Source organism: Alligator mississippiensis, chromosome 7 (assembly GCF_030867095.1).
Source record: "Alligator mississippiensis isolate rAllMis1 chromosome 7, rAllMis1, whole genome shotgun sequence".
In the NCBI taxonomy this organism is placed as follows: Eukaryota; Metazoa; Chordata; order Crocodylia; family Alligatoridae; genus Alligator; species Alligator mississippiensis.
In genome coordinates, this window is record NC_081830.1 from 83787109 (window position 1) to 83811824 (window position 24716).

General features: G+C 59.8%; 3 protein-coding genes across 4 annotated transcripts in view; all 3 read right to left on the reverse strand.

The window, feature by feature from the left end:
• Positions 1-102: 102 nt before the first annotated feature.
• Positions 103-13618, reverse strand: ABCF3 (ATP binding cassette subfamily F member 3). Its single transcript, XM_014600820.3, has 21 exons — positions 13490-13618; positions 13132-13279; positions 12911-12990; positions 12485-12537; positions 10961-11058; positions 10702-10824; positions 10210-10476; positions 9833-9913; positions 9169-9228; positions 8576-8632; positions 8212-8234; positions 7142-7197; positions 6689-6889; positions 6222-6298; positions 5638-5682; positions 5024-5156; positions 4637-4725; positions 4157-4248; positions 3107-3239; positions 2687-2774; positions 103-1035 (listed from the first exon to the last, which is right to left on the reverse strand). Exons 1-21 carry the CDS (start codon positions 13560-13562, stop codon positions 877-879), a joined length of 2136 nt encoding a protein of 711 aa, XP_014456306.1. The 5' UTR covers positions 13563-13618; the 3' UTR covers positions 103-876.
• Positions 13619-16237: 2619 nt separating this feature from the next.
• LOC102560752 (matrix metalloproteinase-23-like) lies at positions 16238-21809 on the reverse strand. The gene is made up of 8 exons (XM_006260797.4): positions 21403-21809; positions 20909-21033; positions 20259-20395; positions 19491-19658; positions 18395-18559; positions 17845-17955; positions 17463-17583; positions 16238-16977 (listed from the first exon to the last, which is right to left on the reverse strand). Exons 1-8 carry the CDS (start codon positions 21628-21630, stop codon positions 16725-16727), a joined length of 1308 nt encoding a protein of 435 aa, XP_006260859.4. The 5' UTR covers positions 21631-21809; the 3' UTR covers positions 16238-16724.
• Positions 21810-23595: 1786 nt separating this feature from the next.
• The window catches only part of AP2M1 (adaptor related protein complex 2 subunit mu 1), a 31168-nt gene continuing 30047 nt past the window's right edge, over positions 23596-24716 (reverse strand). For both annotated transcript variants that reach the window (XM_059731216.1, XM_059731217.1), the window contains exon 11: positions 23596-24687. In XM_059731216.1, the coding sequence (XP_059587199.1) occupies positions 24553-24687 (135 nt within the window). In that variant the 3' untranslated portion in view covers positions 23596-24552. The remainder of the gene's footprint in view (positions 24688-24716) is intronic.

Below are 24716 nucleotides of genomic sequence, written 5' to 3' on the forward strand. Positions count from 1 at the left end.
CGCCCAGGGACACGCGGGTGTGCCCGACCCCTCGCCCAAGAGCGCCCCCGCACCCCCCCCGGTATTTGCCGGCACCTCCCCGGAGAAATAAATCGCGCCAAGGCCACGGAGTCCGGGTTTTATTTACACTGCAGCCTCTGCCGAGGAACAGGAGTTTTGCTCAGTGCTCAATAACTTACCTCGCCCTGTACAGTGTGGCACCGGGTTGCCCATGAACCGCGGGGGGGTGGGGGGACCTGGGCTGGTGCGGGGGCAGCGGGGGGCGGTACCGGCTCCGGGGCAAGAGCCCGTCCCGTGGGGCACGAGCTCTCGCTGATGCGGCGCAGGGGGCACGACGCATCGCTTCCCTGGCACGGGGGAGAGGCAGGGGGCTCCTGCAGGCAGCATGGGCTCCCCCGCCCCGGCGCGGGACGGGAGCAGTAGGGCAAGGCCAAGCCGGGAGGACAGAAGCGTGCTCCGAGAAGGGGCTGACTCGTGTTTGGCAGATCAACATGGCTGAAGAGGCAGCAGCTCCTCTGCCGAGGGGGCGAGAGGTCTCCCCCACCAAGTCCAAACTGGGGGGCTCGGTTCCTTCCCCTCTTTCCAGCAGCAACTCAAGGCGCGATACGTGGCAGCGCCAGGCCAGGGACACTTAGTGAGTGACGCCCCCAGCCCAGGTGTCCTTTCACCCCTGCGTGGCAGAGGCCGGGTGCAGCTCAAGGCAAAAGCAGGCCCCCACCCCCACGCCACCGGTGCCTCTGCAGCTCCAGAGGGAAGGAACAGAGATGGCGCAGCCGGCGGTCCATGGGTGCAGCTGGGCATCGCTGCTGCTCCACCAGGCACGCGGCGGGGAGGACAACCCGCTCCAGCCAGCACCCGCGCAGTCCGGTGCCTCCCCTATAGGAAGCCCTCCTTCCGGAACTGCTCCTGCAGGATGTCCCTGTACTCGTCGAAGCCGCCCTCGATGCGCGTCACCGTCGCCTTCTCGCACACCCAGAGCTCTTGGCACAGCAGGCGGATGAAGCGCTCGTCGTGGGACACCAGGATCACGCCGCCCTGGGACGGAGAGAAAGGGCTTGAGCCAGGAGCCCCAGGCGCAGCACACCTTGACGCGGTATTTATGTCGTGGCAGCGCAGCGGGGGCCACGGCGTTTCTGCATCTCCCGGCCTAGAGCAGCAGACTCGCAGGGTTACTAAAAGCGGCGGTAAAGCACGGCGCCCGGCCCTTCGGCTCACGGAGACTGCAGGTCACAGCATGCAGCGCCCGGTGGGCTGCTCCCAAAGCAAGGCCGCTTCGCGTGCTGGAGCTTCCAGTCTCCGTGAGCTGAAGGAAGGGGGCGGCACTCAGTCCAGCTTTGTGTGGGACAAGACAGTAAGGACAAGGCCAAAAGCGGACACCCCTACCTGTTCCAGCATGGCCCAAAATGCTCTCCTTTGCTCCCGGGTGCAAGGGGCAGAGATAATCAAGGGAGGCAGCAAGGAACTGTCAGGGTTCCCTCCCCTCCTCCCCCAGAGGCTTTGGGTGATGCCCACAGCCAAGGCTGGGGCCTGTGACTGCGCTACAGCCATGTTCCTGCGTAGAGGGCCTTGCCCCTCCATTCCAGGTCAGACTGCAGGGGTGTGGGGAGGGGTGGTGTTTGCTTTCTTCTGCAGCAAGGGGTGTGACCTCTTCCTGGGATCTCTCGGGTATTTTAACACCCCCTGCAACAGCAGGGCATTGGCTACCATGGTTTCAGGTGGGGGTGCTAAGCTTGGTGGTTGTGACAGGGTCGCCCGTGTCATTTCAGTAGCAGGCGGGACAAGGATTTGTACGGGACGGGTTAGATGGAGCTGAGCCGGTCTCAGGCAGGGGGTGGACTAGATCAGCGTTTCTCAACCTGTGGGTCGCAAAAATATATGAAAAGGTTGTGAACGAACTTTAAGAACGGATTCTCCTTTGAAGGAGAAAGACACGAGAAACCACGGCTTTCCCCTTGCAGGCTGGTAGAGTTCCAGCTTGCAAGGGGCTGCTTGGGGCCCCACACACACCCCCCAGCCCCACATACTGGGGGCAGCAGGGTCAGGAGCAAGAGGCATTAACCAAATGGGTCCTGGTACAAAAAAGGCTGAGAACCCCTGGACTAGATGATGCCCTTCTGAAGTCCTTTCCAGCCCGACTTCCCCATGACTCTGTGAAGACGGGGTTTGCTGGCACTGCACTCCACACCCTTGGGATTAAGGCTAGTGTGTTACTAACCACCCAAATTCAGGTCACAGCCCAGCCACCACCTGCCTCAGCTTTGTCTGCACCAGCAGCAGCTTCTTTTCCGAAGGGAGGTCCAAGCTGCCCAGCCAAACTGTGTTACTCCATGCAAGACGCCGAGAGGCCTGTATTCAAGGCCTCCAAAGTGGAGCTTCTCCACATCAGAACCCCTAAGCTCGGCACACCTGGCACTGGCACAGCAGTGCTGGGTCAGGGTGGAGGCTGCTGCTCTTTGGCCAGCTTGAGCCTGTGTCATCCACGTCCAAGGAAAAGTTGACAGCCAGCCCCTGACAGGCAATGTGGAGCTAAAGCAGAAGGGCACCCCACTCTGCTGCCCACCATGGTTGGGAAGCCACCCAAGCCTTGCACTGGGGTAAGAGGGGTACAAGAGCACAAGGCAGGACAGTGCACGCCATGGAAGCAAGACCTCCCGCCTGTCCCAGTCTGCAGCTCAGGGAGCCTTACCCGAAATTTATTCAGCGCTTTCGCCAGGGCCTCGATGGTCTCCATGTCTAGGTGGTTTGTCGGCTCATCCAGGATATAGAAGTTGGGACTGGAAGAGGTGAAAGTTGGGGGAGGGAAAAAAAAAAAAAAAAAATCAGTATCTCCGTATCCCGCTGGGGGATGCCCAGCAGTGCAGCCACCCTCTGCAGGGCTGTCCAGAATGATCTAGCCCAGCCAGCATGGGCTAATGCTGGGAGGAGGATCCTGGGGGGTCTTGCTGCTATGACAGCAAGAAGCAGCCACATCTCAAGAGGCCCCACAGGGGATCCTCTCTGATCAAGGAGCTGGTCAAACAGCCACACTGCCCAGCTTCAGGCTCTCTAGGTGCTCCTGAGTGTGGGGGACAGCCAGCAAACAGCGGGACAGAACCTGGAGGCTTACCAGAGCATGGTCATCTGGGCAAATGCTACGCGGCTCTTCTGACCTCCAGACAGGCTAGCAACGGGGCGAACGGCCAGCTCCCCTGAGACACCGTAGCTTCCCAGCTGGTGACGATACTCCTCCTCTGTCTTCCCTGGAAGAGCACAGAGGCAGCGTGTCACAACACAGCCTCAGCCTGTTGGCATTAGCACCCAGGACACTGGCGCAGAGCTGCTGGCCCACTCCAAGTTACACTGAGCTCTTTGTGCTCGGCAGCAAGCTGGACCAAGGTCTTGTGCCAGGATCCTCGCGTACCATGGCTCTCGAGTGAGGCAGGGCTTCAAGGAACCACACAAATAGAGGCTCCACTAGGAACCTGAGTGACACAATGAGGACAGGGGCTCCAGGGGACTTGACTGTGATTGAATTCAAGTGACGCTGTCCCTAAATGCAATGCCAGGGATTTATATAATGTGAGATTACAGAGCAGGAGGAAGCTGGTGACTTTGGCAGCTGGGAATGATGAGGAGGGAAAAGATGGGGGTCGCCAAGGTTTTGCTGGTCTAGCAGCCAGCTACACCGCCTGCAGAGCTGGTGCTTAAGTCAGAACCCCAATGAGAACTTACTGCCTCACCAGGAGGGCAGGGGCTGTTTGCTGCACAGAGCTCATTGCAGGCTGGCTGCAGACTCTCAGCCCTGTGGCGCTCGCAAGGGAAAGCCACGGATCAAGGGACCCGCAAGCCTCCATTTGAGGCATCTCCAAGACACAGCTCGGAGCTCTTGGTCCCTAGAATCAATCGCTTCACAGGGGAGCATATTAGTAGGGAAATTTGGCAAGGGTGCTCCCAGAGCACTGCAGGAGTTCTCCAGGCAGCAGCCCCTGAAGTGCCCTTCCTAAAGACAGAGTTCATCACTGCTGCTCCTGGATTAGCCAAAGAAACTGCTGAGGGCCAGGCGAGAGACTCAGCAATGCAATACCCGGTCCTATCTGGCCCAGACAGCAAGAGACCAAAGGCAGCTGAGCTCCCGACTGGCCTAGAATCAACAGCCCTGGAAACTGCTGACGCTCACCTGGGAACTTCTTTGCCAGTAGCTCTACAGCACTGATGTTCAAGTCCAGCTGGTCTACATGGTGCTGACTGAAGTAGCCAATCTTCAGGTTCCTTCCAAGCCAGAGAAAAGCAACCATTAGAGATCACAATGCCGAAGGCTCCTGCAGCCTCTGCCAAGGCCAGAGGGAGGGTGCAGCAGAAAAGAGAGAGACAGAGTGTGTGTGCGGGGGGGATAGTGGTGGTGGGGGGGGGGGGGAAACAACAACTTCCCCAGGGCTCAGACTGCTCCGGACACAGCCTGGACCTTGGGGCCATTGGTAACAGGGGAGCAGGTTAGAGGCGGGTTTCCCAGACCACCGCGGTTCTATAAGTTGACCCCAGGGCACAAGAAAGGAGACTCTGTAGGAACCCATTCAACAGTGGAAACCCATACCCCCCTCCAACAAATCAGCAATCTCCTTCAGCCCATCTCCCACTGCCCCTCCCCTACAAGACATACCTGTGCGCGTGTCTGATCCCTCTGACTGGAGCCAGGTCTCCCATCAGGATCTTTAGCATGGTTGACTTCCCAGCTCCGTTCTCCCCAACCTTGAGAGAAAAGCCACAGTTTAGAACTCCCACAGGGACAGATCTGGGGTCCCAGAGCCCAGAGGATTCCTCTTCTCCCCAAGACTGGGTTGCATTTTGGGGGATGGAAGATCCAGTCACTTGTCCCCCATTACTAGGGCAGCAGTGGAGGTGGCCAGGGGCCAACAGAAGGGGGACTCCCCTCAGCTCCAATATCCTCGCATGACATTCATACGCTAGAGCCCAACTCTAGCATCTGGCAGGACCTTTGTGGAGCATCTTCCCACTGCCCCATTCCAGCCAGGTGTGTGGTACGTACCACACAGATCCGGGATTCCAGGTCAGCTGAGACAGAGAGGCCACGGAAGATGTAGTTATTTGAGTCATAGTAGAAATCCACTTCGTCCAACTGCAGGATTGGTGGAGAGAACTTTTCAAAGCCATCGGGGAACCTGTGGTTGGGTGGAGAGGGTGGCCCAGAAGACGAGAGCTCAGCCGTGTCCCAAACAAAGGGATCACCATACACTGCAAGGAGCAGCAGAGGAAGAAGGGAGACTGCAGCTGCTAACCTCCTCCCCGTAGGACACCCAGTGGGGTAACTGCAGAGCTGCCCTCACCGCAGGACCTGACACCTCCCAGCCACCCACACCTGAGCCCTCAGAGTCGAACCAATGTGAACATGCCAAGGAAATAGCACCATTAGGTGCTCTGGCTGCCCGCCCCAGCCCAACACCACAGAGAGGGACCAACCCCAGAGCATGGCAGCAACTACTGCAGCCTTAGCAGCACCTTTGATCCATGTTTAAAGGAGCACGTTCCAAGTGGCAGAACCAGGGGAGGGAAGGGACAGTGGGTCTCACGCTGCCCACTCTCCATAGGCACCACAGGAGCCTAGCCTGTCTGCCCCTAGCGAGGGGGCTCAGGGACACTTACTTCATGATCACCTCCGACTCCTTGTCCACTGCTTTCAGCTCTGGCCTGGGAGAAGGACAAAAAAAAAGTATTCATCGCTCAGTGTCCTGAACCAGGACATGGCATGCCACACCCCACCACTCACAGCAACCTCAGACTGGGGGTGTCACGGGGACAGAGGCCCCTTGGAGACTCCCCAGGCCAGCTAGAGTACAGCCAGGCCCACACAGCTGTCCCAGATGAAAGGACAGCGATGCCAGGGATCAAGCTGCACGCAGCATGAAAATAGAGCCATGGAATGGTGGTCATGTGGGTCAGGTGTCCTCCCAAACAGGAGCCCAGAGACCACTGACCTGTAGACCCCAGCACCCTCCAGACACACCAACTGGGAACTCCTCAAACCCCGTCTGCCCTAGCCCCCCTCCAAGACTCGGGTGGAGCCATCTTCTTCGCCCACCCTCCCCTCAACCAAACCTGTGGCATGGCTTGACTTCCCAGTCCTTTCCCTGCCTCCCTCTCAGCCATGAGCAGTGCAGCCCAACACAACAGTGCTGCTTCCCCTCCTCCCTCACAAGCCATAGGGAGGGGCAGGGCCAGGCACTCACAGCTTCTCCAGCAGCTTGAGTTTGCTCTGCACTTGAGACGCCCGGTTTGCATTGTAGCGAAATCGATCTATGAAGACCTAGGAGAGAAGATCCGAGTCCCTCAGGCCCTGTCTGGGGGTATTACTTCCCGTCCCCGCCACCCCAATGCTCCATTATTCTGCCTGTCCTACAGTGGGAGCACTACTGAGGGCTAGACCTTCCCTTGGACGTGGAGGGCGCAGGGGCAAGACTGAGGAACAGGTCACAATCCCATGGCCATCAGTAGGGAAGCAGGCCAGTGATACCAGCTGTCTTCCATGCTAAGGAGCCCCCTCCACTGCCACCCAGCCCCCAAAGCAGTGCCGCACATGAATGAGTCCCTCAGCACCTCCAGAGGGGATCCCAGAGTGACACGGAGCCATGTTTCTCCCATAATGTGCGTACACTTCCCCCTGCTCCCTGCTAGCACCAGGGTGCCTGCCCTGTACCTGGATGTGCTCGCGGTACTGCTGCTGGGCCTCGTACTCGCGCTGCTGGTTCTTCAGTCTCTCCTCCTTGATCTTCATGAAGTTCTCGAAGTCGCCCCGGTAGGCGTTCAGCCGCTGTGAATGCAGGTGGATGATGTCGGTGGCCACGGCATTGAGGAAGTTCCTGTCGTGGGACACCACGAGGATGGTGGACTGCCATGTCTGAACAAGAGAGCAAAAGGGAAGACCCGTGTCAGGACACACGTTAAGCCTGTATCAGGACGTGTCAGCCTTGCCTACATGACGGAAGACTCTAGCTAGCATTGTGGAGCACATATCCCCACACCTGACATCAAGCCATGGGCAATCAAGAGAAGTCTCCTTTCCAAATCTGTATCGCAATACCAGGGGAGCTTCCCTCAACTGTTCTGGACACTCCCTCAAGGTCGACTGCCCTCAGCCACCCTTACCTACCTGCAGGTAGTTCTCCAGCCACAGAATGGCTCTCACATCCAGCATGTTAGTTGGCTCTGAAGGGAATGAAAAAAGACATCAGGACAGAAATGGGCCAGACCAGGGAGACTCGTGATGTTCTTACTGAGAACTGCTCCAGGTAGGAGCACTGGGAAGAGGAGCCAGCTCCACCAGCATTTCTATTAATGCAGGGTCCAGAGGTGATGGTTGGATCACAGCCCAAGTGCTTAGGGCTACACAGACAGTCCCTGCCCTGAAGGGCTCGTAGCCCAGTTCTGGACAAGATACAATGATGGGTAAACTGGCGGTGGGAAGCTGGCACCTGCAGCAGAAGGCATCACACCTTCTTCTGCAAGGCCTGGAATAGCCACCAGAGCCTTTCGACCAGCCTAGAGGCACCTCTTGGAGAACTCAAAGGAGGGAGGGACCTCCCATGTGCAACTCCTACTAGGCAAGAATCCCAGGTGCAGGGGGAACACAGGAGCCAGCCCCACAGTACAGTGGGCACTTCCCCCCCTGCACCATTATACCCACCCCCACAAGGCCCCAACACAGCAGTGGCATGCAAAAAGTGTATACCTGGGCCCAAGAAAGCAGGGTACAAGTCAGGGCAAAATCCCTACTCCCTGCAGGGAAAAGTTCACTAACTGCCCCCAGCTGCTTCTCCACTGCTCAGAGCCATTAGAAAAGGGATTGTTTGCAGGAGAGAAATGCTGTGCTGGGGCCACGTCAGAGCTTCGTAGGCCCTGAGGCTCAGCGATCAGCCATCCCCAGAGCTGACCGTCCTCCATGTGGAAGGCACCAGTGGGGTGGGTGGGGAGCAGGACAACAACCCAGTGAGGCTCCTCACCTAACCTCTAAGCTCTTGGGAGAGCAGTGCATGCAGATCTCCCTCTCCCACTCCGTCACCACTGTCCTCCTGTGCCTGTGCCCGGCCAGAGACACCCTGGCTGTTTAGTCTACACAGGCAGCCAAAACTCCTGCTGGGTCTCCAATGCCTAAACCAAGGATAGTCAAGGCAACCCTGGGCTCCACTCAGGGATGAGAAAGGACTCGGGGCATGAACTTACCATCAAGCAGAAGAAGATCCGGCCTGAGAGAAAGACAGGGAAAGAGCAGTGTTAGTACTCAGGGCAGGTCTCCAGGCCTGAGCAGTGGTGCTGCAACTCTCACTGCCACACTCACCCCGGGCTGCAGGGCCTGCCCCACAGCCTGTGCACCCTGTGGGTGCCCTGTTGGCAGCAGCTGGGAGCTCCTCCCACAGCCAGCTCTCTTGCCCCTTAGCTTAGAGTGCCTCTTGCCTGTGCACCAGCCTGAGCTCACCCCAAAGCAGCCCATTAGGTCGCTTCTGCAGTCACCCGCCCCTTCACACTTCCTTGGACAGAGAACCAAACGCAACAACATCAACCCGGACAGCGCTGTTTGGAGACCTACCTGGCAAAAAGGGCTCTGGCCAAGGCCAACCTCATTCTCCAGCCTCCTGAAAACTCTCTGGATAGAGACAAAACCAAATCCAAGAGGTGTTAGCCCTGCACTGCTGTGTTGGCTCACAATCACTCCTCACCCACGGAGCCCCCTGTTCTTAGACCCTCAACAGCTGAGAGATGCTAAGGGTGCTCCCTGGGAACAGGTACCCTTGTAGCTCTGCTGTCCCCCAGAGGCAGCTTAACACTACAGCTGACCCTGGCCACGAGAGAGGACAGGGGGCAGTCCAAGTCTGCCAGGCTTGCGAGCAGCCACAGCTCCAGAGCAACAGCACATGCTGTTGGGCTGGCTCCAAGCAGGGCCCCATAGCCCGACGTCCCAGGACAGCAGCCTACATCAGGAGAAAAGGAACCAAGAGGCACCTCTTCCTCAGTTGAAGTTACAAGCAGTCCCTGCCCGTGCCAGTGCCCCGCAGAGCCCTGGCTATGCCTGGTGCTTGTCGGTAGGAAGTAGGCAGCTTAGGGTTCTCTGTGTATGGGGCCTGCACTGCACAGGAATTTAGCGAGGCATCTGCAACGCGAGGCATGGGGCAGGACACTTACTTGGTCATCTGCTGCTGCATCTTCGCACTGAAGCCCAGCCCAGCAAGAATGACAGATGCCCTATGTAGGAGAGAAAGAGACGCATCTGAAGTCCCCTCGGGACTAGCACCAAGATCCCAAGGACCAGTGGAAACTGCTGTGCACCCTACAGCACGTTCTAAACATCCCCTGCCCACGGGCAGCACCAGCTCCCTAGCAAGGCACCCATTTATCCATAGCCCTGACAGCTACACATGCGAGCACTGAAAGCAGGCGCCGGCCCACAGAGAGGTACAGCCCTGGCTTTCAGGCCAGTCTCCATCATCTTCTGGCCTGGAAACATTCCCTCAGCTACTTACAAGACAGCCAGAGGATGGGAAGCTCCCAGGCTCAGTGGAGCAGCATTAGCTCAAGTCAGCCGAGTGTCAGGAATTCTGGCTGCCCAAGTTCTCGGGAACTCCCAGCTACTCCAGACCCTATCTGCCCCAGTAGGCAGTAATCCAGGGAGCGAAGCAGCCCTTATGTGGACTGCACAAGGACAGAGGGACAACCCAGCCCCGGAACCCTGCCCCAAACCCTAACACTTCCTCCAGCCCAATCACCCATCGCTTCCTAAGCTCTCTGTGGCAAGTTCGTGGCAAACTGGCAGCCCCCGTGCCCGGAGCAGAGGGGAGACGGGCCTTACCTTGCTGGCGCCTTGTCTGCTTCGATCTCCTCCAGCTTGGCATAGATTTCTGAAAGTCTGGCACCTTCTGTTCCCTCTGCCCTGGAACAAGATGCAAGAGTGGCATGAGGGCTCCCTGCAGAGACAGGGTATAGTCGGCCTCCTCAGGCCAGGAGTGAGGACACCTGTGGGTCCCTCTCAGTGGAACTGGGGGGCAAAGTCCATTTGGACCAGAGTTTTAGCATGGGACACTCCCAGAGACTGGCTATGGCAAGGCAGCGGGACAGACAATGGGACCAAGTTCCTTGTGGACACAAAACCCAGCATCCTTATGACCAGCCTCCTGTAGCAGGACAAGCACCAGCTTGCATGAGACAAGCGGGTTAGCAACTTCTCACCTGCCGGCATTGACCCTGGCCGTCAGCTCCTTCTCCTCGCGCAGCAGGCCCTCCCGCATGATGTCACACTCCAGCACGCTCTGCAGCGCCGGCGTGTCATCCCCCGCCACCTCCTGCTCCACGTGCAGGATGCGGATGTGCGAGGGGATGCGCAGGCTCCGGCTGGCGATCATCTTCAGCAGGGTAGTCTTGCCCAGCCCATTCCTGCCCACCAGTCCATAGCGCCGGCCAAATGCCAGGTTCAGGTCTGAGCCTGCTAGCAGCACCCTATGCAAAGGGAAGAGCCAGACATCTGCTCAGCAGCAGCCTCCAGACTTCATGGGCGGACGGGAGTTAGCTCACTGCTCAGGACAGTGCTACAAAGGCAACACACCCCTGCCCTGCCCCTCAAGCCTGTCCCATTGCCTCCCTCAAACCAGGGTATTTCCAGGCTCCCACTAGGGCATCTCTGCCCATCCTCGTCCCATGTTCCCCAGCCTCCCAAGGACTCACCGCTCACCGAAGGACACATCGAAGTTCTCAATGCGCACATCATATGACTTGTTCTTGCCCGACGACTCCATGCGTGTTTCCTTCTTGCTGGCAGCTTGGCTGGCAGACGCCTCCTCCAGGACCCTGGCACCAGAAAAGGGAGGACAAGTTTCAACGTAGGCAAAAAGCCTTTGGGCAAGTCAACCTCCCCTCCCCCACACCACATGGACCCAAGCGACTAAAAGCCTGGCTGGCTCTGGGGCACACCCTGCACACTCACAGCGGGTTACTGGACTTCAGGGTATCCTTCTCCAACCTCTTGTCCTGCTTAGCCTTCAGCCTGGCTTCGGCTTTCTGCAGCTTCTTGGCATTCACCATCTGGGGCACAAAGAAGGGGTTTAGAGAAGGCCGAGAATCCTGCAGGCATCCTCAGGCACGGGTCCAGGAGGGAGCAGCCCAGGTACTGAACACAAATCCTAGAGGCCTGGGAAGCTCCCAGGAAGGAGCAATACTTGGTGGGGCACAAGGACATAAGGGGCGAGACAGAATTAAAGCTCACTGCAGGGAAACGTCTCTAGCTGGGGACTCGCTCAGGAATGGAGTGGTCCATGGGCAAGGCTGGCCAGCGGGTGCCATGCAGATGATCTGGCAACCGTTCGTTCTGTCCCGCATATAAAACACCACAATCTCTCAGGAGCTCCGAGTGTCCCAGTCGCTTCTCCCCACCTCTCCCTCCATCAGCTGCTCCACTTCCCTGGTGACCAGAATTTCCTGCAACCTGACCCAAACTCCCACTATGTGGTCGACAAACCAAGATGGGGCTCAGAAACACTGCGCAGACTCAAAGGACCAGAAGGGACCAGGCTGATCTGCCTGACCAGCTGTAAGATTCCCCCAAACCAATTCCTTCCTCAAGCAAAACCATTATAGTTAAACTGCCGCCAATTTTCCAAACAATGTAACCTAGTATCTGGTCACACCAACTGCACCCAGCCTGCCAGGCAATACAGATCCTTCTTCAGAGAGCCTGTCCCCTCCACCCAAGGCATCTACAAGGAAAATCTTATGGTTTTACCCCAGGTCAGTGGTAAGAAGGTTAAGTAGTGAAAGACTAAGAACTGCTCACTGCAAAAAAACTGCTTCATTACAAGTCCCCATTTGCACGTACACGGAGACATATTTGTTGGGCAGCTTGTAATCAGTCTGTGCCGTGCTGACGAGTCCGTAACAGCCTGGCTGCTTAATCACAAAGCCCTACAGGAAGAAGCCAAATGCCCTGCAGAAGTCCAAGCATGCCACGTTGCCACTATTCCTTACAACCAGGCTGGCAACCCCCTCATCAACTGACACGATCTTAAATTCAACAGAATCTATAAGTTCATGTTGTTGGACATCACTCCCTGCCTGCCATTTGATTCTTTAACCATCAAATCCTGTATCATCTCCCCCTTTGTTTTGCTTGGGATGTCAGGCTGACAGGCCAAACGTTCCCTGGGAGATTGTATTTACCAGATTCAGTCCAAGCAGTCCCTGAAGTTAACCCAAACCTTGACACAGAGGAAGCAGCAGAAACACGTAGTTATGGACCTAACAGAAGACCCCCAACCTGACTAGAGAAGACCTCTAGCGGGACAGACTGGGGGAAAGCAGGGGCTCTCACAAGGTGCGAAGCAGAGGGGGCAGTTTGCTGCTCCGCGTGTTTATTGCAGCCTGGGGAGCAGTAACGGGAGCAAGGTGAGGATCACGTGCGCCACCATCTATCGTTTTTTCCAGGTAAAAATAAACCAGCGTAAGACCTCCTTACCGAGGTCTGGTCTCTCTTCAGCAGCAGCTTTGGTAACAGGTCCGCGCCCGCATCTGCAATCAAGCAGGAAGTCCGTCAGCGCGAGTTCTGCACCCTCGCGCTGGGCCCGGCTCCCGGCTCCGTGCCGCCCAGACGGCAACGAATTCACACGACTCGCTGGCAGGCGGAGCAATAGCCTGGCGCGGCAGGTGCAAACACCGAGAAAGACAGAGGCCAAACGGCTCGTCCGAGGTGACATCAGAACCTAAATCCTTACCCTGGTTCTTGCCACCGGGTCTGGCGGCCTCACGGACCTTTAGTCGCCTCCAGAGCCCCGTCAGCGGCACCAGCCCTCCCACCACCCCCAGTAAGAGTCCTGCAGGAAGGGGCAGGTCGCACGGGAGACGGGCCAGCGAGCAGCCCACCAACGCAGCCAAGCCTCCTCACCACAGCCATCCGTGATCTGGGAGAGCTGAATGGGGGCGTCCAGCAGCACCTGGTTGCAGCCCCGGGGTTTCTCGTCGTCCCTGCAACGCACACGGCGGTCAACGGGGAAGCTGCCCGGGCACCAGCCCTGCTTCCCCGGCCCCGGCCGGGACGCCGCCACAGCCGGGGGGCGAAGGCAGCACCCGCCCGGGCCCTGCCGCCCCCCCGCCGCCGGTACGCACATGTGCAGCGCGTCGTACATCCTGCGGCACACGTCCCGGATGTCCTCATCGTCTTTGGAGTCGCGGGACACGTCCTGCAGGAGCTCCCCGACCGCCTCGAACAGCTCGTCCTCCGACTCGAAATCCGCCCCGCCGCTGTGCAGCACCCCTGGGGGGGGAAGGGGGCTGAGCGCGGGGGCCTCCGCCACAAACAGGCAGCGCGGGCGGCCGGGGGCAAAGCCAGGGCACCTGCTGCACACCCCGGGCGGGGCAGGGCAGCCCCCAGTCTCTGCCCCCAGCCCTTGCCCCAGCACCTGCCCAAGCACCTACCCCCAGCCCTTGACCTAGCACCTACCCCCCAGCCCCTGCCCCAGCGCACCGGTGACGTAGGCGAACACCTCCCCGTCCAGCTCGGGGAACTCGCTGCGCAGGATGTCAGCGCACGAGGCCATGTCCCGGCCCGGCCCGGCCCCGCTCCGCTCCGCCGGGCCACGGAGTCCCGGAAAGGACAGCGCACGCAGGGGCTGCCGGGAAGGCGGGTCCGCCATGCGCGCGGGCTGCTGGGAAACAGAGTCCAGGACCCGGGGACGGGGACGCAAGGGCTGCCGGGAAGGAGGAAGCGCGGGGGCTGCTGGGACATGGAGTCCGCGAGGCGCGGGGCATGCCGGGAATGTGGGCCTGCAGGGCGAAGCTTCCCGCCTTGTGCGGAGGGGGCGCATGCGCACTGCTGCCCCACGTGGCGGCATGCTACGTGCTGCTCCAGTGCCGTTTCCCTGGTGGGGAGCAGCCTCGGCCTGCAGCCCCACGCATCCCCGACCTCCCACGGCAGCCTCGGGCGAGGGCAGATCTAGGGCTTTGCAAAGAGGCTGCGAGGGGGAGGTGCAGGATCACGTGCGACACCGTCTCTCGTTTTTCCGGTTACAAATAAATGAGAAGCTTTACTCCTCAGCCTGGACGATTCGGTTGAAGATCGAAGCCAGAGCTTCACTGGAAGTTCGCAGTAAAACCATATCGGCCTGGCCGGTGCGGTCTCCCAGCGTTCGGGGCTTGGACCGACGCGTCTTCATCGAGGACCTGGATGTGGGGGCGAAAAGCAAACTGGCAAAGCTCACCGATGACACTAAGCTGTGGGGAAGCGCGGCCGTGCATCGAAGGAGGCTGACGATCCAGGCGGCCATCGCCACGTTAGTTGGAAGCCGATGCTGTTCAGCACTGAGAAGTGTGAAGTGCTCCATCTGGGGAGGAAAAATCTGCGACAAACTTACAGGCTCGGTGGCGCTACACTAGCAAGCACCATGTGTGAAAGGGACCTGGGGTCGTAAGTGACCATAAAATGAATAGGAGCCACCGGTGCGGTGCTGCAGGTAGCAGAGCAAGCACTGCGCTGGCGTGCATCAACCGGTGCATCTCGAGCAAAACTAAGGAAGCGATTCTCCTGCTCCACTCGGCCTTGGTGAGGCCACGGCTGGAGGGCTGCGTCCAGTTCTGGGCGCCACTTCAAGAAGAACGTGGAGAAGCTGGAGGGAGTCGAGAAGAGCCACTCGTATGATTAGAAGCCTGAAGAGCAAGCCTTACGAGAAAAGGCTGACAGATCTGGGACTGTTCAGCCTAGAAAAGAGAAGACTTCAGGGGGATTTGGTGGCCGCTTACAAATATATCGGGGGTGAGCATCAGGGGCTAGATGAACAACTATTCACCAAAGCGCCCCAGAGGAAGACCAGGAGCAATGGACATAAACTCCTAGAAGGAGGTTTCAGACTGGATATAAGGAAAAACGTCTTTATGATTCGTGTGCCCAGACTCTGGAATAGACTCCCCGCGGCGTGGCGAAGGCGCCTACCCTGGAGATCTTCAAAAGGAGACTGGACGCACACCTTGATGGGGTGATTTGACCCCAGCTGCCTTTCCTGCCCAGAGCAGGGGGCTGGACCCGAGGATCTCACAAGGTCCCTTCCAGCCCTAAACTTGGGTGAATCTTTGGAATGAGTTAAAAACAAGCTGCAAGGCTGTGAAATAGGAGCTTCTGCTACCAGGAACAGCAAACAGGCTGCAGAACAAGGGACAGCTTGACAGGCGGAGCAGCAAGATAATGAAAAAGAGGGTCGTTAACACCTGTAGAGTGAAGAGTTTAGGAGGGATCAGTTCGAGCGCAACAAGCTATGAAGTCAAACGACTCCTTCAGCCGGGCCCGACTAGAAACGCTGCTGCCGCTGCCAGACAGTTGGTTTAAAACTTTGGATGGAGCAGGAATCAATGCAGGGTGCAAGCGCACCCCCTGGGCCGCAGGACCTGCCGGCCACCAGGGAAAGCCCAAGAGGAGGAAGGCATAAAGCCGTGGCCCCAGAGTGCCACCAGGGCAGGGCAGGCTGAGGATGTCTTTCTGTTTCTAAACCCCATTGTCCCCAAGATCAGGTGACAGTGATGGCGGTCTCCCTCAATGCAAAGCTGCCCCTGTATGAAGAAATAAAAACTGTAGCAGGAAGACTGGAAACCTCTCTCTCAGCTGCTGCTTTACATCATTCATGCTGGTTCATCCTTCCACCTAGCTCTGCCTTTAAAATGCCCCTGGGCTACGTGGACCCGCTGTCCATGGACGCTAGGCTTTCAAAACAGCAGATTTTGGCCCAGGAGCTCCTTCCAACACAGCATCTTTAGCAGCAATGATTTGAACTATCCCAGTTCATCGCATCCTGTACCCCGCACTGTAGGATCGAGTCCCTTAGAGCAGTTCCAGTGTGACTCTTATACCAGAGCGTGGGCTTCGAAGGGGGGCTGAGGAGCCCGCTAGAATTTGGGAGAAAGCACTTCTAAAATGCCACATCTGCTGTCATCCCCCTCACATCTGCCCCCTGCTCAGCAGGATGGCAGGAGAGAGGAGCACTTCTGCCCAGCAAGGCAACAGCAGTCACCACCAGCTACATCCCACAGGCGACAAAGTCCCAGCTGGGCGCCAGAGGGGGCTGGTGAACAGCGGAGAAACCATCCAAAGTCTGTGGCGGCCAGTCCGAATGCCGCCTCTGGCAGGCAGAGTCCCCGATCCCTGTTTGTAGTCACTGGGGGTCATTACAGGAACCCCCCCCATGCACTTTCCCGTGCAAGCTGCCCTTGCAAAAGCAAAGATTTTGCCACTAACTGCAGTCAGCCTAACGGTCACTGGCAGTGCCAGGATCACTGCTTCCAAAGGGCAGTGCGGTTCCAGGAAGGAGGGCAGAGGAACACCACTGGGGTTTGCATCTGGGTTTTAATTCAGTGCCCAGTTTGCCAGGGCTGCGGCAGGGAAGATCCAGGGTGGAAGCAGGGGGCTGAGGGGCAGGGGAAGGGGGAACACGAAAGAGCTCACTGCTTCTTGCTGCAGAAGGGACCCCTGGATCGTGCACGTGAGTGGAGAGAGAGGAGCATCCCACCCTCTCCCAGCAGACAGGCGGGAAATTGCTGCCCCAGGGCCAGAAATAGCAAGCACCATGACTCCTGCTGGCACCAGGGAAGGGCCCAGGGGAGGAGGAGTCCTTAGGGGTTTGGGGTCCGCTGCTATTCAGGAAGATGGGACAGACCCCTTTGCAGTGGGAGACCCCTGCTAGGAGCCTGGGGGGCACACAGCTAGGATCGCACACGTCTCATTGCCCTGTGGACTGGGCTTGTGCGCTCCCTTGCACATCTCCGTGGGGCCCGCGTGGCTGGGTTGGAGAAGGGGTGATGGCCTTCAGCTTGATCTGCCAGGAATTCGCACGGAGGATCTTGCCGGCGCGGCGGACCAGGCACGTGTACTGCCCCTCGCTGAGCTCAGTGGCGAGGATGCGCAGCCCCTGGCGCGGCAGCAGCTCCAAGCCAGGCACGGAGCAGGACAGGAGCTCCCCATCTTTGTACCACCTGTGGAGAAAGGGGGCAGTGGTGAGAAGTCCAGCGTAGCTGCTCTCAGCCAGCTACAGCTGCCAGCGTCCCTGCACAGGTGTGAGCACCTTCTCTGTGCCAGCCTCCTCCAGACACCGCTGAGCGCTCATCTCGCTCCCTGCCTGCTGCTCAGGGAGGGGCGCGTAGTTGATGCAGCGGTAAAGATGCAGGGACTGGTTTTGTTCAGGCTTGATCCGAACCAAGGCCCCTGGCCGCCGCTGCCATACAAGACGTCCCAGCTCAGCTGCCAGGGCCCCCATCTGCTTTGCGTCCGGAAGCGGCCGCCCTCCTCCTTCCCTCCACAGCTCCAGGAGGAGCTCCCTGCCCCGTGGAAGAGGTCTGCTTGCAGAGGCCAAGGGTCAGGCTGGGGCTTAGGCAGCTCGGGGTCAGGGGTGGTAGCTGCTGCCCGGACCCGAGTGACTGCGGGAAGGGTGCAGCCCAGCCTCTCTCCTGCTGCATCTCACCTGACGTGCAGGTGCGGCCTGGAGGAGTTCAGCCCACAATGGAAGGTGATGACTCTGCCTTCGGAGATGTACCTGGCGTGGGGAGGCCGGGCCGGGGGAGTGGGGGCGGCAGCGGGGGCCTCTGGAAGACAGAGAGATGCACAGAGCAGTGACACCAGCAGCTGTGGGGCCTCGCACCCACCCCCTGCGAGCCCTCTGTCCCCGTGGGAAGGTCTCCGCAGGCCTGGCAGGGGCAGCATCAGCGGGACATGAGGGGGTGCCAGGAGGACTTTGCCCTGGCGGGGCGGGGCTGGGCAGGGGGACGACCCCCAGCTCGGGCTCTGTGGGGAGCTGGCTGCCGTGGGCCGTGCCACTGCGTGGCTGTGGGGCGAGGGCACCTCACCGAAGCAGGAGTTGCAGATCTTGGGGCAGTGCCTCTTCATGAAGGCTGGCCGGCGCGCGCAGAACCCCAGGCGGGCCCAGGCCTCGCACTGCTGCATCTCATCCACGCAGCCTGCGGGGTTGCAGAAGGGGTTGGACAGCGCCAGCGCGAGACCTTGCAGGCAGCGCCTGGGGGAAGCCACCTTTTGCCCCCCAGGACCACAGCTGCTGGGGGCTGGCCCACAGCACAGGGCAGCAAGGGATCTCCTTGGCACTCCCCCCTTCCAGCAGTGCCCAAGACACAGCTCCCATCCCATCCCCAGCACACGCTTCACCCCTTTCCCCTGGGCAGCCCTTCTTTGCCTCCCCCCAACCCAGCCCTGATATGCTCATGGGTGCTGGGCCGGGCACACTGCTAAGGAGCAGAGCCAGCCCCATGCTCTTCCAGCCAGGGTAACATCACGGCAGCGCTGGGTGCGAGGCCAGAGCACCAGGAGGAGCCCCCAGAGGTGAGTGGTCCCCTCGCCCGATGCCAGACAGCCCGTGTGGTCACTCCTGTGCTTCCCCCGTACCGTACAGTCGCTGCACGGCCCAGACGTCGTCCTGGCTGATGCGCCTCGTCCAGCTGTAGGTGGCATTTGGATGCATGAGGGCACGGACGTCTCGGGAATGCCACAGGCCCAGGGCATGGCCAATCTCGTGAGCAGCCACCTGGACTAGGTCGTTCATCCAGACCCCTGCCAGGTACAGACACACCAGGGAGCAGGGCATGCAGGAACTAGCTGGAGACCTTGCCTGGCTGTCTTCCCACCCTCCCATACCAGGGGTCCTTTCATCCACCTCTGGGCATCTGGGGGCATGACTCCCTCCCCCCATGTGCACACAGTCCCTCTGCCCACTCCTCTCCTGCTACTGGGGAGACAGGTTTGGCCCTGGGCATTCACCCTGCAGCCCGGTGGGATCTGGGAACCTGGAGTACACGGAACATGCTCCAACACAGCCCACCACTGACAGCCCCCTGCCCTTGCCAGGCAGCTGCTGAGGCCTGGAGAGGAGCAGAATGGGACCACGGGGGCACTGGCAACAGTATGAAGATGACAACCAGTGCACCAGCAGGGCTGGGGCAATGCACTTGAATGGGTCCACCTGCATGGCTGCTATACAAAGGATGCCCACGTACAGTCCCATGCATGGCACCATCCCATGAGCATGGAGGCCTCGGCTGCAGGGGAAGCTCACCAGGTGATGCACTTGCACCCTCCGTGCCGAGGGCAGGTGCAGTCACTGCCCAGTCGTAGTCGGAGCTGTGGGGCAGGAGCACGGGGGCTGCATTTTCACCCCTCGTGGGCTGCATGTGGCTTGCAGGCTACCAGTTGGGCGGCCTCGCACTACAGCAGTGGGGGCCAAGCTTTTTAGGCAGGCAGGCCACAAGGTAAGCCTCACATCCTCCCCCAGTGCCACACCAGTCTCCTTCCCGTGCCTGCTCTGCTTTCTGCTCCCTGCCCCTACGTGGGAGCAGCAGCCCTGCTGGGGAACCAAGGGCTGAAGGGGGGGCTGCTCACACCAGGGGAGGGGAAGGCAGGCAGGTGTTGTCCCTCTGGCAGGGTGCAGAGGGGGTCCAAGAGCTGAGCCCTTGCTGGTGCCCGGCCACCCCAGGGTCCCACCTACCTTGTTTCCAGCTGAAGTGCGAGCGGCCCAGGATCCAGAACTCGTGGTTGTCGAAGTGGATCTCCCCACGGGGTGGCAGGAAGGCGTGGGCCAGCTCCCCGTTCAGCCCGTCGAAGCAGCGGTGCAGCGGCGAGGACCAGCAGTCCGTGTGGTTGAAGGTGTAGAAGCCTGCCCGGGCAACCAGAGGGATGCGAGCTGTGATGGTGTCACAAGGTCAGCGGGGCACAGACCCCAGATCTAGTCTGCTGAGCTGGGGCACCCTGCTCCCAGGGGCACCGAGCTCAGGGCTTGTGCCAGGAGCAGGGCAGGGCCCCAGCCCGCCAAAGCAGGCATCCAGTCTGTGTCCAGAGGGCTTGAGGAGCTGCTGGATGCTCTGCTGAGGCTCAGCCTGGTCCTGGCAAAGGAGCTCAGAGCCCCCATGCTCCTTCTCCTGCTGCAGGGTGGGCAAGGTGTCACAGCGCTTGAGGTCAGCCCCGCACCGAGTGCCCCGTGGCAATGGGTGGGAGATGGGCTGCGGGGTGGAAGGACATGAAGGGGTGGAACGGGCTCCCAAGGGAGGTGGTGCTCTCCCCTACCCTGGGGGTCTTCAAGAGGAGGTTAGATAAGCATCTAGCTGGGGTCATCTAGACCCAGCACTCTTTCCTGCCTATGCAGGGGGTCGGACTCGATCTATTGAGGTCCCTGCCGACCCTAACATCTATGAATCTATCTATGACATGGGATGGCCAGGGCAGCCCAGTCCCCTCGCGGCGCGCGAGCCGTCCCTACCGATGGTGATGTCAGCCGGCTGCGTGGGGGGCAGGCGCTGGAAGCGGAGGGGTGAGACGTCGCTCCACGTGCGGAAGGCGGCGGCGATGGCTCTCTCCGTGCCGCCCCTGTTCAGTGTGCTGGGGAAGCGCACGATCCTGCCAGGCCAGGGATGTGGGGGGCGTCAGCCGGCACCACCGCCTCTCCCACCTCCTGCCACTGCTGTCGCAGCTGCAGGGGCAGCTCCTGGGCTCTGCCAGCTGCCCTGGCCACACCAACAGCTCTCACACAGCTGCAGGCCCTGGCCATCTCCCTCGATCTCAGCACTCAGCCCCTGGTGCCCACTGAAAGGCAGCAGCTGCCCTTGGGGCCCCATTTTCCATCTCTACCCGCCTATCCCCATGGGGCAGGGACTTGGCATGGTCGCGCCGATTGGCATTAGGGGTCAGGGAGGCACTGGTGGCTGGCGCTGGGTGATGGCAGGGCCCGTTCCCTGCACTGTGCTGGGCCCTGGCCCAGAGCTCTGTGCTCGGGGCATCTGCGTGGCCATCACTGTGCTGAGCCCAGGACCTCAGGGAACGAGTCATCCCCCCTCCGGGGACATGCTGGGGCGGAGGGATCAGGAGCCTGGGCTGGGCTGCCCTGGGAGTGCAGGGCCCCCTCGCACTCACCGATAGGTCAAGTTAACATGGTCCCACTTGTGGCCCAGCGGGTTGATGGCATAGCGCCTCCTCCTGGCCATGTCCCCAATGCCTCCGTGGGCTGTGGCGGGGCCTGAAGCAGGACCTGCACCAGCCTGTGGGCAAAGGAGATGCTGAGTGCTGCCCTGCACCTCCGCCTCCCCCAGCCTACACCTGACCTGCCCCCTGCCCCGCTGGGGCACCAGGGTGCTCCCCCCTGCCTCCACCCAGGGCCCGAGCCTGTAGCTTGCCCACCCCTAGGGGCACAGCCCTAAGGTGTAACCCCCGGGCTCCCGCTGGCTCAGGCAGGCAGCACTCTGGCTCCAGACCGGCTGGAAGGTCCAAGTGCACCCCGATCGGCGCAGGAGTCCCTGCCCCAGCCCTTCACCTCCCAGCTTTCCCCTTTCCCAAGCAAGGGGGCAAGCCCATGGGGTCCCCAAGGAGCGAGAGGACCCCAGGGGCAGGGGCACAGGGTCTCCACTCACCCCTGGGTCCCAGCCAGATACTTGCAAGATCCACAGAGCAGCTGGCAGCAGCAGGAGGAGGAGGGAGAGCAAAGCAACTGCTGCCCCTGGGCCCCCACTCTGTGCCTGGCCTGGGACAGGGGGCCCCAGGGACATGGCCTGGCTCAGCTCTGCCCTCCCGAGCACAGCTGATCCCTGACAGTCCTGTGCCGGGGGAGCCTCCGAGACCTGCCCGGAGCAAGCACACATGTCTGTGTGGAGCGCCAGGCAGCCCTAGCCGCAGCCCCAGCCCTGCTAGATTGGATCCATCTGTGTGGGATGGGAAGCAGCACTCTGCTCTGCTCCCAGCTCCTCGCCCACACCCCGGCCCCTGCCTGGCGGTGCAGGGTGCAAATGTCCCATCTCACGGGGCTGGGCACCGACTCCCACCAGCCCCCGCTCTCCACTGGGGGTCCTGGATCTGGCCTCTGAATCTTTCATTGGGCCCCACATCACATCCTGCCTTCCTCCCCCATGGGAAGAGCCAGGGGCTTCTGGCTACCTGCCTCCCAGGGAGGAGGGTCCTGGCCAGGGCCAGGGCTGCGGACCTGCAAGCGGGAACCCTATCCCCCAAGGAGGGCAGGGCTGGATACCCTTCCAGCCCCTGTCTTGTACCCCTGGTGCCCCAAGGGCTGGGGCTCAGGGGGCTGCTGGATGCCCTTAGGAACAGGCTGAGCTAATCTCACTGCCAGGCACAGGGGAGGGCTGAGACTACCGTTGCCCAAAACACACGGGAAAGGGGGCAAGTGTTTCTCTTTGGAAAGCCACCAGGGCTGGGAGGATTGTCCATGGGCAGGGAACAGAGGGGAGATGGCATCGCCCTGCTGCCACAGGCCTAGATGGCGTGGGGCCAAGCACAGCACAAGAGCAGTTTGCTGTAGCTGCAGCCACCTGAGTGCTACTTTCCACCAGCCTCACTCCACACTTCCCCTCCAGGCACAGTGCTCCCCTCCCAGCAGAGAATAAAGGCCCTTGTGTGCTTCGTGCCCAGGCGCTGGTGCAGGGCGCAGCAAACAATAACCCCATTTTCTAGCACGTTAGAACATGGGCTCCCACAAGACACGACGCTGTTGCCGACACGGGGCGACTGGCAGAGCCCACCCAGATCCCATTTCAGCACGTGGCTTCGTGATGTAGGAACAGGCTCCCTTCCTTTGTTTTGCATGAGGATGGCCACGTCAGGGGTGAGGGGAAACCTTGGAGCCATGTGTTACATGCACCCTCCTTTCCCAGCCTCCCTCTGCCTGGCTGGGCTCTGTGCCTGATGCAGGGAGCTCCACGCAGAGATCCCTTCCTGCAGGGGGTGGTGGTGGTGCAGGATGCCCCTCCTCACTCCTGGGACAGCACACAGGGTGCAGCAGGCCCAGAGCCTGGGGCCACCCTGCTGCAAGTACTCACACAGCATCACAGCTTACCCATCATAGGTGGGGGGCACTGGGCTCAGACCTCACTTCAGCAGAAGGGGACTTAGACCTAGCTGTGCTACTCCCCCCAGAGACAAGGGGGGCTGGTAACAACCCTGCCCTTGCAGAGCACCTAGTTAACAAGTAGGGTTGACATGTGGCTACTACACTTCAGGAGCTTCCAGCCAGAAGTGAGGCTCACATAAGGGACTAGATAGAGCAGTGCAGTGGCAAGGAGCCATCCAGGACACAAGCTCCAGCGCTTGGCCAAAGCAAGGCTGCCATGAGCTCCTATTACACCGGCACCCAGTGCTGCAGGGGTGAGCAGAGGTGCTTGCCTGAGCCTGCAGTGGGACAGCCAGCTCCTGTCACAACCACAGTCCAGTGGAGTCTCCATGAACTTCACCCATGCCCCTCTCTAGGAACATATGGGTCACAGGTGGCAGCCTCACCTTGCACTGGAGCAGAGGCATCCAGACGCAGATACAAGTCCACACAACTGTGGGACTGTGGCTTTCCCTAGCCCAGGACCAGAGGCACAAAGTCCCAGAGGAGTTGCTTACCAGCACCAAGGCAGAGACCAGTATCTTGTGGCAGGGCTCCCTGCTGCAGCCAAGTCAGGGAAGCCAGCAGCCAAGTGAGCAGTGCTGCTGTTGCCAGAAGAGCTGCTCTCGCCCCTTCCATTTCACCCACCAGCTTCTCTCCCTCTGCGGTTGGAAGACCCCAGCCCCAGCTCCTCCGCAGCCCAGGAACAGCAGCACAGGCAGCCATATCCATTCTACATACTTTATTAGGTCTAGAACTGGACAAAAATCACAAACTGTACGAAATGGAGACCACACTACCAGAAGCAGAAGATTGTGGGTAGCAGCAGCATTCCTATCGGCCCAGAAGCATCGGCAGAAGTGTGGAGAGGGGAGGCTGGGGCAGGGGCTCTTACTGGCCATTCCCGTTGCAGACTGTGGAGGACGGACCCCGCCATTCCCATCCCGGAGAGTTGGGCTGCCCTGCACCCTGGTGCTGTGCAATGAGGGGACAGCTTCTGGCTCGAGTAAGCCAGCAGGTGAGGGACATGGAGGGGTGGGAAAGTGCTCCAAGGACCTGGCATGGGCTTTGAAATGCTGCGCCACCCACATACACACCAGCAAGGGGGCAAACCCTCATGCTGTTTGGTCACAAACCTCCCCGCGGCAGGACTCGCTACTGAAGACTTTGCAAGAAACAAAGGCAGCCAGGCCCAAAAGCCCGGCATCCCCTTCGGTGCCTCAGAGCGTACAGCAACACCTACCACAACAGCAATAGCTAGTACAGAGCCAGGTTAGCTTCAACTCGGATTTGTCCAGTCTATGGTTTTTCAGGCCTATTCTACGAGTACATATGCACAAGAACTTCAAAAATACTAGGATATGATGCAAGTAGTGAGACACCAACAGAAGAGGAGTTTAATGGTGGACGTTCCCTAGAAAGATCACAAGGGATGTGGTTAGACTAGCCCTTCCCTGCCCTGGGACAGAAAGCAGGAGGTTGACGACGCTCCTCCTGTCCATGGCTGGGTTCTGAACTTCGGCTGTGACAGGTCACAGGCAGACGAGTCCGTTCCCAAGAGAAGCCATGGGCATCTGTCAATCCATGTGCAGAGGGGGCCAGATGGATGTTCTCTGAACGTACTTGGAGACCGAGGAGACTGGGGGTTGGCTGGGGAGAGAGGGAGCCCGCCAGGTTCTCGGGGCTAGCATCTGGTCTCGTAGATCCCACTCCTGCCAATGTACCTCACCCATTTTATCACATCGTGGTCACTGTAGTTCAGCTTTGGCTCAAAGACTTTCAGGTAACGCACTTTCAGCCCAGAGGGTGCAAACGGGACCTGTGCAAGAGAACAAAGCAACAGAGGTT

Coding starts and splice junctions, on each gene's coding strand:
- ABCF3 (XM_014600820.3), bottom strand. CDS start 13,562: ATGGCCTCGTGCGCTGACATCCTGCGCAGCGAGTTCCCCGAGCTGGAC. Junction 12,991..13,131: donor ATGTACGACGCGCTGCACAT/GTGCGTACCGGC, acceptor TGTGCGTTGCAG/GGACGACGAGAAACCCCGGG. Junction 11,059..12,484: donor TGAAGAGAGACCAGACCTCG/GTAAGGAGGTCT, acceptor TTTGTGCCCCAG/ATGGTGAATGCCAAGAAGCT.
- LOC102560752 (XM_006260797.4), bottom strand. CDS start 21,630: ATGTGTGCTTGCTCCGGGCAGGTCTCGGAGGCTCCCCCGGCACAGGAC. Junction 21,034..21,402: donor TATCTGGCTGGGACCCAGGG/GTGAGTGGAGAC, acceptor CTTTGCCCACAG/GCTGGTGCAGGTCCTGCTTC. Junction 20,396..20,908: donor CATGTTAACTTGACCTATCG/GTGAGTGCGAGG, acceptor CTGGCCTGGCAG/GATCGTGCGCTTCCCCAGCA.